The following is a 12,110-nucleotide window of genomic DNA, read 5'->3' on the forward strand; positions in this document are numbered from 1 at the left end:
TGTTTTGTTTAATAATTTTATTTATTTATTTTTGGCTGTGCTGGGTCTTCACTGCTGCATGGGCTTTTCTCTAGTTGTGATACACAGGCTTCTCATTAAGGTGGCTTGTCTTGTTGTAGAGAACTGGCTCTAGGTTTACAGGCTTCAGTAGTTGCAGCTTCTGGACTCCAGAGCACTGGCTCAATAGTTATGGCACACAGGCTTAGTTGCTCTGTGGCATGTGGGATCTTCCTGGACCAGGAATCAAGCCTGTGTCCCCTGCATTGGCAGGCAGATTCTTTACCACTGAACCACCAGGGAAAGCCCCTGAGATTACTGTTATGGAGTTATAGACAATGATAGAATTGAACAACAAATTAAATCTACCATCAAGCATTCATTCATTCAGCAAATATTTATCGACATCCTACAATGTTCTAGGCACTGCACTGGGAGCATGGGGTAGATGAGAGTGCAAGGTGGCAATGATCCTTGCCTTCACAGAACTTTCATTTTGGCAGAAGCAGCGGAAGATAAACAGAATAAGTAAGCCAATTATGTAGTACATTTTAAAATTATCAGGATTATGAGAAGAGGGGGAAGCGGAGCATGGGGCTGAGGTGTGCTGGGTGCATTTGTGGGTGGCAGGGGAGGGACAGTGTTGAGAGAATGCTCTCTGAACTAAGACTGGAAGGAGGTGGGGGGGGTTTCAAGTAGAGAGGGTTGATTGAGCAAAAACTCCAATGTGTGATAATGTTTTGCTTCTCAAGCGGTGACAAGGAGGCAGGTGTACATATAGCAGAATTTGTGAGGAAGTGGGGAGGAGGGCATCAGGCCAGGTGGTAGCAGGGCCTGGATGAGGCAGCGATCCACCTGAAGGGCTTGGGCTTTTATTCCACATGATGGGAGCCATTAAAGGTCCTCTAGAGGAGGAAATGGCACCCCACTCCAATATCTTTGCCTGGAGAATCCCATGGACAGAGGCGCCTGGTGGGCTACAGTCCATAGGGTCACCAAGAGTCAGACATGACTGAAGCGACTTAGCAGCAGATGAGTGGTGTGATCTGTTTTATGTCTTAAAAAGGGTCATTCTGGCTGCTTTGCTGAGACTAGACAATGGAACAAGGACAGACATAGGAAAACTTGTGAAAGAATATTGCGGTAGTCCAGGTGACAAAGGACAGTGGCCCAGACCAAGGCTATAGTGGTGGAGGTGGTGAAAAGTGGCCTGAGGCTGGAGGTGTTTTCAACATAGAGCCAACAAAGCTTCCTGATAGATTACGTGTGGGGTGTGGAAGAAAAAAGAAATGAATGAGCCTCTCTGAGCAGGTGACAGGATGGAGTTACCATCATTGGATGGAGAAAACTGCAAGAAGAGTGATTTGTTTAGGAAGGAAGAACAAGGGCTTGCTGGGATGGGTCACATCTTCCAAGCCTGTTATCCATCTGAAAGAGGATGTTGGTCAGTTTAATGTAGGAATCTGGTGTTTGGAAAAGAGATCTGGGCTGAAGGTAGGCATTTGGGAGTTGTTGGCATATAGAGAGTATTCATTTACTTATTAAATATTTATTTGTTAATTTGTAGGCATTTCTCAAATTTACAGTGATTGTAGCTTCATGTTATTGCATTGATTTTATTTATCATGATTAGATGGTTTTAATCAGTGATTTGTGTTTTCTGTTTTCACACTACATCATGAATATTTGAGAGGTGCTACATAGTCTTCATATTTGCCATTTTTAATGTATGAAACAGATGCATCAATATATTATAACACATAAAATAAGTGTAGCATAATACCCATTACAACTGACCTTTTGGGTTCTTTCCATTTGTTTGTTATAAAAAAATAACACTTGAGGGAGAAACTTTAAGCATATTGCTTTATTCTTCTATGATACTTTCCTGGAGTCACATTTCCAAATGTAGGATCACCAAGTGAAAGGTTATGGACACTTGTGAGACTTCTAGTAACTCTTCCTAGTTTGATAATATTTCTAAAAGGTCAAGTCAATCTGTATTACTACAAGCAATGAGGGTACTGTTTTCCTCATACCTTGATCAGTATATGACTAATTTCACTTCTTTACTTTTGATACATTCATCACAGGTTTAAACTGTTACTTCATTGTGTTTCATTTGCATTCCTTTGCATAGCAACAAGGTTGGACTTTCTCCAGATGTTCAGCTGTTTTTAAGACAATTGTAATTCAAGCCCTTGGAGAATTCAGTAGTGTTAGTCACATGGGTGCTTGTGTGGTGCATGTAGAAAGCAGGCGTGTGGTGGGGTGAGGAGTATGTGAAGCCCGTGAATTGTGAGCTGTGTGTAGAGGGTGCGGTGTATTTGTAGGTAGAGGTTTGGGGCCTGGGGGAGGAAGGAGAACTGGGTCTCAATGATGGTTGTATTCAATCAATTAAACGTTTGTTGGAAGTAGCTACCTTTTAGAGAGAGAGTGAATGAAGGGGAGAGGGATGAAGGGATGATTTTGTGACATGCTGAATGCTTTAACTATGTCCATGTTTAACTTTAATAGAAACAAGAACTGAGAAATAGTTGACCAAGGGCTTCCCTGGTTGTCCAGTGGTTGGGAATCTGCCCTGCGTAGCAGGGGACACAAGTTTGATCTCTGGTGGGGGAACTAGGATCCCACATGCCACGGAGCAGATAAGCCCACGCGCTGCTCTGAGCCCTCAAGTCAGAGTTAGAGAGTCTGTGCCCACAACGGAAGATGCCACATGATGTTGCTAAGAGCTGACACAGCCAGACAAATAAGTAAACAAGGAAATAAACAGTCGACCAAGGGGATCTCTAAGAACCTGCCCTGGTGTAAAGTTATCTATTCTGGTGAGATGGAAGTTAAGCAAGGAGAGTGAGCATAGAAGGGGCTGGGCGTCGGAGGATGTCCTCAGAGTGTGCTTAGTTCAGGACAAACAGGCCATGTTCACACCTTGTTTTCTTTCCCAGAAAAAGGGAGGAGGAGAGCTTGAAGAGCAGCTGTTCACAGATAATTCAAACACTGGCCTCCGTGAATAGTTGTGGCTTTACTCTCCCCATCGTTTCTTTGCTTTACCTGGGTGAGTGCTCTATAGCTTCCAGGGAAGCAGTGAGGCGGGGCTGCTTGTTCTCTTTAATAGTCAGAAAAGTAGATCCAGAGAGGCTAAGTAGCCTGCCCATTGTAACACAGTGATCACTGGCAGGCATGCGAACGCCGCCCTGCTACCTCTGTGATCATTCTCCCCGTCTCTTCTTTCTTTCATTGGAAATGCTCACTGGGGCCTATTCAGGAGGACTGAGAGTGAAAGGACCTGTGAGCGGAGGCTCTATTCCCCGGGAGCCAGACACAGGACATCAATGAATGCAGCGGACAGATTGTGGACCCATGGTGGCCAAATCTTCCGAATGATCAAGAAAAACCAGAGATCAAGATTTTAATGTATAAAACTCCTTGTTAATCTAGAAAAATGGTATGATGAACCTATTTGCAGGACAGAAAGAGGCCAACATATAGAGAACAGATATGTGGACCCAGTAGGGTAAGGAGCGCTTGGGATGAATTGAGAGTAGCATTGACATATGTACAGCACCATGCGTAGAACAGAGAGCTAGTGGGAAGCTGCTGAGTGGCGCAGGGAGCTCGCTCAGTGCTCTGTGATGACCTGGAGGTGTGGGGGTGGGGCTTGGAAGGAGGCTCAAGAGGAAGGGCTTATATGTATACACGTACCTGATCCGAAAAAGTTGGGACGCAACTGAGCAACTAACACTGCAAACCTGATTTACTTCGTTGTGTAGCAGAAACTAACACAATATTATAAAGCAACTATGTTCCAATTTTAAAAAATTAAAAATGAATTTAAAAAAAGCTCCTTGTTTTTATATACCAGTAATCAATTCAAAATTACTAAAGTTCTTTGGGCTAAGCAAAACTTACCTGCAAGCTGAATTTACCATATGGCTGTGATTATATAATTTCTGGTGTGTCCGTCATCCCATACCCCACCTTCCAGCTGGGAAATGACTGAGGAGTTGGCAGTCGACGGGCATTGATTCTTTGACATTAACATTGCTTTGACCTCTTCCATATCTGTTCAGCTGCCAGCTACCCTTTTAAAAACACTTTTTTGTCCTATTCCTTTTTTCTAAGTTGTCACTGTGTATTTTTATTGGATACATAATTTAAAACATAAAGAAGAATGAAGAAAAAGCATTCTACCAACAAGACATATCTACTGTCGATAATTTGCTGTTTCCTCCTAATCTGTTTGAGAATGTACATATGTATTTTGATAAATACAAAACTATTTATGCAATTTTGTACCCAGCTGTTTTTATTGTTTAGTTGCAAAATTGTCTCCAATTCTGTTGAGACCTCAATACTTACACCATTTTTTTATCGTAAGCACCTTTCTGTTTTTTTTTTTTTCAAAATTTTTTCCAAAGACATTATTTTTAATGGCTGTTTTAGTGTATTGTGTAAATATAGCATACGTATTCGAGCAGTAATTTCTTGTGTGACCTTGAGCACGTCACTTAACCTCTTTATGTCTCAGTTTTCTCTTTTATTTAACCAGAGTAATAAAAGAATTTTCTCTATAGAGTTAATGTGAGGATTAGAGGAGTAAATAGATACAAAGTAAATAAAATAGTGCTTGGCATAGAGTAAACATTAAATAAGTGCTTGTTTATGATGAAGATGATTTTATACAAACGCATCTTTGCCTGAATTTATTACTTTTTGTAATAAATTACTATGGGAGGAATTATTGGATGAAGGGTATTAACATTTTAAGTCTCTTGATTTTCATTGTCAGATAGTCCTTTAGGAAGGCTGTTCTAGTTTACATACTGTGTGGACACAGTATTTCTGCACATCTTTTGAAATATCAGTTATTTTATTTTCCTTTACTGTTTACCAAAATGAATGATTTTAAGCATCTATAATATTGTTGAGCCTCTCTGTCTTACATCGGAATTCATATCTGATCATTCTGGCTATTCTCTGATTAACTGCAGGTTTGGAAATTGATCCTGGTTTTCTGTGTATGTTTGTTTGCTTAATCCAAATAAAGAGTCTCTGCTATTCAATAGGCAAGTTTAACCCATTTACATTTATTGTGACTTTATATTTATTACACTTTTCGTTCTTTGGTAGATTCTACAGGCTACCAATTCAACAGACATTTTTGAGGTGCTAATGTAGGGTCTCTGGGGTCTGTTCCAGAAACCACTCAGATTGAGGATCCCCGGGTACAATGGCGGCGGGAGCAGGAGCACATGCTGAAAGATTACCTGGTGGTGGCCCAGGAGGCCCTGAGTGCGCAAAAGGAGATCTACCAGGTGAAGCAGCAGCGCTTGGAGCTTGCACAGCAGGAGTATCAGCAGCTGCACGCCGTCTGGGAGCACAAGCTTGGCTCCCAGGTCAGCTGTGAGTACCTCCCACACCAGCACCCCACCAACATGACCTCGAGGGGGAGGAAATGGCCACCCTGGGTCCTGCATGTGTGGCATCTCGATGCTTCTCAGATCTGCCTGTGTTCTTCCTCTCACTTCTTGGACAAACCACCACCCTTTTCCTGCTCCTACGTGTGCTTTGCTATGATTCATCTGCCATTTTCATTCCATTTCCTTTCATTCATTTTTCATCTCAGAATGCCAGTTGAGTTACCTATCTCCTTATTTGAAGCCCTTTAGTGGGTGGGGGGAGCGGGGGTGGTTTTTGGTTAATGTATAGAGTTTCAGTTTGGAAAGATGAAGACGTTTTGGAGGTGGATGGTGTTGATGGCTGCACAACAGTAAAAATGTACATAAGGCCTCTGAAATGTATATTTTGAAATGGTTAAAGTGGTAAATTTTATGTTATGTGTATTTTTTCACATCACTCTTTCCATGGCTTACACAGCCCCATGTGATCAGACTCCTGCCAGCCACTCCCACCTCTGCCCATGCTCCCAGTCACTAGGATCTAGATGTGCTAAGCACACCCATTCTGCTCCCCTAGCCTGCCCTGCACCTTTCTACCTCGGGGATTCTGTCCTTGCTGCTCCCCTGCCTAGAAAAATTTTCTACTGATCCATTTGCACAGCTGGCTCCTTCTCACCCTTCCAGCCATCTCCTCCGAGAGGCTTGCTTCTGACAGCTCCATCCTCAGATGCCCTTCCCCAGCATTAGCCTCTGAATGGCTGTTTATTTTGTTCATAGCACTATCACAGTACATCTGCTTATACATCTGTTGGTATTTCCTAGTGGGGGAAATTTCCTGTTTCCCTTGTTACCCTCATATCTGCAGGAGAGCAGGCACCCCAGTCCTTCATTCTCAGTGTAGGGAAATGCCAGATCCATAGCTCTCAAAGAGCCCATTGACCTTTTCTGATGTTTTGAGGGGTTTTTTTTTATCTTCTGCCACTATTTTTAATAACTAATCCTTTTCTATGTTTACTGAGTGCTTACTAAATGCTCACCTACAGTCTGAATATGTTATTTCAGCTAATTCTCATAACAGTTCTGTGGGGAAGCACAATTAATATCTTCCTGTAACAAATGAAAAATCTGCAGCATAGAAAAGACTAATAGCATACTCAGGGTCTTACAGCTGTGACAGGTGATAAGTTGCAAACACAATCCTCTCCTCCAGCATCTGCAGTTTGGACCAAGGGGCCAGCTTTAAGCCATGGTGTCAGGGCGTCCATGCCTTGGCTGGGTCATTAAACACTTCCCCTGTGTGAAGCCTCCGCTTTGAGAAATTTGGTCTTGGAGGAGGACAGTGAGTAGGTTACTCAATGTCCCAGCCCTGCCCTTTTCCTTGGCACCTCAGGGGAAAACCCAGAATCTCAGATTATAGAGAAGAACTGCATTACACTCATTAGCTGTTTCTAGGTCAAATAATGTCCTAGAGACCGTCATGAGGGTTTTAGCACTTAGTCTGTCTTAATCAGCTGGGACTGCCATAACAAAATACCATAGACCAGGTGGCTTTAACAACAGACACTTATTTTCCCACAGTTCTGGAGGCTGGAATCCTGAGATCAGAGTGTCAGTATGGTTGAGTTCTGGTGGGACCCTCTTCCCGTCTTCTCACTGTGTCTTCATGGCAGAGAGAAAAGAGAAAACGGCAAGCCCTGTGGTGTCTCTTATAAGGTCACTAATCCCATCATGAGGGCCCCATCCTTATAACCTCATCTAACCCTAATTAGCTCCCAAAGGCCCCCTTCTCCAAATACTATTATAATAGGGGCTGCTGCTGCTGCTGCCAAGTCACTTCAGTTGTGTCTGATTCTGTGCGACCCCATAGACGGCAGCCCACCAGGCTCCACCGCCCCTGGGATTCTCCAGGCAAGAACACTGGAGTGGGTTGCCATTTCCTTCTCCAATGCATGGAAGTGAAAAGTGAAAGTGAAGTTGCTCAGTTGTGTCCGACTCTTCATGACAGCATGGACTGCAGCCTGCCAGGCTCCTCTGTCCATGGGATTTTCCAGGCAAGGGTACTTGAGTGGGTTGCCATTGCCTTCTCCGACAATAGGGGTTAGGACTTCAATATATGAATTTCTGGGGAACACAATTCAGTCCATAGCATTATTCTGACCAGAGCCCTGGAGGGAGATATTAATATCCCTTGTGAAATTCAGTTTCAAATAGATAATTTTTTTTTCTTTCTGTAGTCTGAAATAGTGACAAGTGTATAGAAAAACAAACCTTCCTGTTTTGGAGGTCAGGATGTATACAGGGACCCCAAGTATCACCCCCTGAATAACTTACTAACTTTGGGGGGTAAAACTTATTTTTTGTATTGAAGAGCTGCAGCCACCACCGCCTTACACAGGGGTTAAATTAGCATCACCAATAATGAGGCAAACTGACATTGTATACTTTCTGATGTGACGCAGTAAAAAAACATCACCGAGGATTCTTGACAAAAAATGTTTACTCTCAATCAAATCATGAAGAAACAACCAGACAAATCCATACTGTACAGTATCCTACAAGATAATAACCCTACACACTTTCAAAAAATAGTGCTATGAAAAAAACAAAGAGAGGCAATGTTCTAGATTACAAAATGAAAAAAGTCTAAGGAAGCATAAACCCAATGAAGTGTTTGCACCTTGACTAGACCATGGATAGAGGGGAAAGCAGCCATAAAGATATTCTCAGGCAACTGGAAGATTTTCTTAGGTATAGTAATGACTTTGTAGCTGTGTAGGAGAATGTCCTGTTCCTAAGACATTCGTGTGACATCATGTCTGCAAGTTAATTCCAAAAAAAGTCTGGGGGGGGGGGGGGATGAAAAAACTATGATGTCAGCCTAAGTGAGATCAGTAACACGTTGATGGTCACATTTTGAATATGGGATGGGTTTTTCCCAATAATCATATATTGAGGGCTTTTATAATCCAGGCAGGCATCCTACTGAGAGAATAAGAGTGGAGGGTGGGATAGACAGAACAGATGTGGGGAAATGCTAAAATTGGTAGATTTAGGTGAAGGATCTATCAATATTCATCTCATTATGCTTTCAAATTTCCAGTAGATACAAAGTTTTGAAAATAAAAATTTAGGGTAGGGAAAAGAGCCAAGTGGCAGCAATGACACATTCTTGGTGGGAGCTGTCCTGTGTGTTGTGGATATGTAACAGCATTCCTGGGCTCTGCCTATAGCATCTCCCACCCAGAGTCGTGATAACCAAAAATGAATGCAGACACTGCCCCCGGGGTGGGCAAAGTTGCCCCCAGCCAAAAACCACTGGTCTAGGTAAACCACTTAGCATAATTCCCTTAGAACATATTAATAGTTCAATAAATATTCTCTTGATAAGAAATACATTGCATAATCTTTTGAGAATGTGGACTCTGTAGCTGGACTGCTGGGATCCAATCCAGGACATGCAACTTCCTAGCTGTTCAACTTTGTACAAGTGATGCTGCTTCTCTCTGCATGAAGTTTTTCATCTGTAAAATTGATAGGGACTTCCCTGTGGTTAAGACTCTGTGCTTCCAATGCAGAGGGCATCTGGTTGGGGAACTGACATCCCACATGCTGTATGGTGTGGCCAAAAATAAGTATAAAACTGACATAATAATTCCACCGGTGTGTTACGGGGCTTGTACTTGGAATACTAGTTCTCATATTCTTAAGCTCACTATAGATAATACCAATATTTATTTGATATTATTAATTTGTTGGCATTGAAATGACCAAGATTTTTAACCAATCCCTGGAACCAGTAAGAATAGACAATTCCTTATAGGAAGTAATTGAGGCAGTCCTGTCATATGACTTCAGTGCTACTACTGAGTGTTCCATCAGGCTCAAAGACACCATCATTTTGAATGTTAAAGAAGGAATCAATAGACAGCTAGTGGGAAGCTGCTGTATAGTGTGGGGGAGCTCAGCTCTGTGACCTGTGATGACCTAGAGGGGTGGGATATGGGGGTGGGAGGGAGACTCAAGAAGGAGGAGATGTATGTATGTTATAACTGATTCACCTTGTTATATAGCAGAAATTAACACAGCACTGTAAAGCAATTATCCTCCAGTTAAAAATTTTTAAAAAAAAGAGAGAATCATCTCAGATCACTAGTTCTAGGATACAAATCAGCAAGGAATGGGGGCGTCCCTCAGCCCAAGCATCCCAGTGAAACAGGCATGACCCAAGGCTCCTCATGACTTTCTTAGGGTTTGACAAGACAGGTTTGCCTTCCAAGTCAAGCTCTCTGGCATGTTGATAGACTGGTGAGGTCACATGCCTCTCTCTAACTCAGATGGCCTGTCAGGGCTTGAGAGTTTTGCCACCTGGCCTTGACTGTGTAGGGCTTGGCTACAGGTGGGGCTCTGCCTCGGGGAAGGAGGCTTTGTTGTCCTCACTGATACAGTCTCTCACCCCGTGGGGAATGAGGAGAGAACTCTGACTTAACATGCATCTATCGAATTTCTGCAGGGCCATGTGCTGGCCACTCCACATATGTTGTATCAGATAACCTTGCTACACACACACACACACACACACACACACAGAATCTGACAAGATACTGTTGTTCCCATTTTGCTGATAAGCAAACTGAGGCCCAGAGAGAGAAAGTGGCTTCCCCAAAGTTTTCATGCTGTTAAAAAGTGGGAGAACTAGTTTTTATACCCATAGTATCTGACCCCAAAACCAATTCTTTTAATTTAACCCAAGTCAGTCAGTCAAATTCTAAGGTTTGAGGGCTGCACTGGGGTTCTTCCATCCTCTGAAAGATGAGAGCTCAGGAGAGCTGGGTTCTTTGGGACCTCATCATACTCCTTCCTCCTCCAGGCCTTGGTTTCCCATTTGGAAAATCAGTCATTGGGCGCCTTGCTGCTAAAAATGCCAGTTGAACCACCTACATGCTTTCACTCATTCCTGAAACTAAGAAAATATCAGATAAGAGATTTTTAAGGCACACATGCACAAGGACAGGGAGACTTAGAGGAAAAGGCAGCAATAAAATGTGGAGACTTAAAGGCAGAAGGACAGATAGCAACCTATCAGACAGACCAGAGAAAAGAGGAATTGGGCTGACACTGAAAAAAAAAACAGGCCTCTGGTCTACCTGAAGCACATGCAAAAGCCTCAGGAATTGGAGGCATTGGCTGTCTCTGTGGCATGGGAGTGAAGTTAGGAGGCCCTCAAAGGAAAGTTGTTTCTGAGACCCAAGCCACCAGATCTCTTCCCCAAATCAGCGAGACCCAGGTCACTGCCCATCTCCAACCTGATGAAAAACTGGAGGTTTATTTTTAGGAGAGAGTAAAACAGAGTCTCTGGACCACAGGATACCAGGCAAGTTCAAAACTGAGGTGCACCATACTGAAAACACGGTATTCAAGTGAACATGAACTTGAGGATTGAGACCCCAGCCGGCATGTACCATTTGACTCCCAGAAGAGTCCCAGGCTATTGCCTGCCAGGCTGGCCAGTAGAAGAATCTGGGGAATCTGAGTCTCTTCTTTTCAGAGAAAAGAGATGTAAAGAGAAAAGATGAGACTTCCCTAGTGGCCCAGTGGCTAAGAATATACCTGCCAGTGCGGAGGACATGGGTTCAATCCCTGGTCCAGGAAGATCCCACGTGGTAGGGAGCAACTAAACCCATGTGCCACAACTAGAGAAGCCCGAGAGCCCTAGAGTCTGTTCTGCCACAAGAGACGCCACTGCAATGAAAACCCCAAGCGCCACTAGAGTAGCCCCTGCTTGCTGCAACCAGAGAAAAGCCCACACAGCAACAGAGACCCAGCACAGCCGAAAATAAGTAAATCAGTAACATTAAAAATAAAGAGCAAAGATGTGAAAACACTGACAGCGAGGATTCTTGGATGAACGGTCCCGCTAAATCACATATACCACATAACCCACAGTGAATCTTGTAACCCATCTCCCACAAACTCTGCTCCAGCCAGCTTTTTGGGTTCCCAGTTTAAGTGTGAGTGGACGGCTGAGTTTCTGGACATCTAGGGAAAGCCTCTTGCAAGAACCATAAAGATGAAACAAACACCTGGCAGTGGGGAGGCCCTGTAGGAAGTGGAGAGTGTGCATGGAGAAGAAAACATGGAGAAAAGCTCACAACCTTGAAAGTAAAACAGGATGCTACATTTTATAAATAGGAGCGTTCAGAGAGCACAAAAGAGCCTTTGGAAATTGAACTATGAAAGTAGAAATGAAAAAGCCACAGGAAGCCTGGAAGGTAAAACTGAGGAAGTTTTCTAAAAAGCAGAACAAAAATACAGTGAGATGGAAAAAGAGCATCAGGCCAAGAACTCTATCCAAGTAATGAAAGCTCCAGATAGAGCAGAAGAAACACAGGGAGAGAAGCATCAGTGACATAATTTAGAAGAAAATTTCCCAGAACTGATAGAGGAGATTGAAAGCGCTCAGTGAGCACCCAACACAGTGGATAAAAGTTAACTCACACCAAAGACATATCATTGTGCAACTTCAAACACTGGGAACGATTCGAGATTCTAAAAGCTTTCGGAGAGGAAAAACTAGGTCACACAAAAATGATCTGGACTCAGAATAGCTCCTGGCTTCTCAGTAGTAACACTGGAAATCTAAAAGACAGTGGGGCAATGCCTTCAAACATTTAAGGAAAATCATTTCCGCCCCAGAATTCTATATCCAGCAAA

General features: G+C 43.1%; 1 protein-coding gene across 2 annotated transcripts in view; it reads left to right on the forward strand.

The window, feature by feature from the left end:
- Positions 1-12,110, forward strand: part of WWC1 (WW and C2 domain containing 1) — a 156,503-nt gene that overhangs the window by 78,507 nt on the left and 65,886 nt on the right. The window contains exon 3 of one of the 2 annotated variants that reach the window (XM_020892131.2): positions 5,200-5,403. In XM_020892131.2, the coding sequence (XP_020747790.2) occupies positions 5,200-5,403 (204 nt within the window). The remainder of the gene's footprint in view (positions 1-5,199; positions 5,404-12,110) is intronic. The other variant, XM_070465752.1, reaches the window with a different exon arrangement.

This window comes from Odocoileus virginianus, chromosome 3, assembly GCF_023699985.2.
Source record: "Odocoileus virginianus isolate 20LAN1187 ecotype Illinois chromosome 3, Ovbor_1.2, whole genome shotgun sequence".
Classification (NCBI taxonomy): Eukaryota; Metazoa; Chordata; class Mammalia; order Artiodactyla; family Cervidae; genus Odocoileus; species Odocoileus virginianus.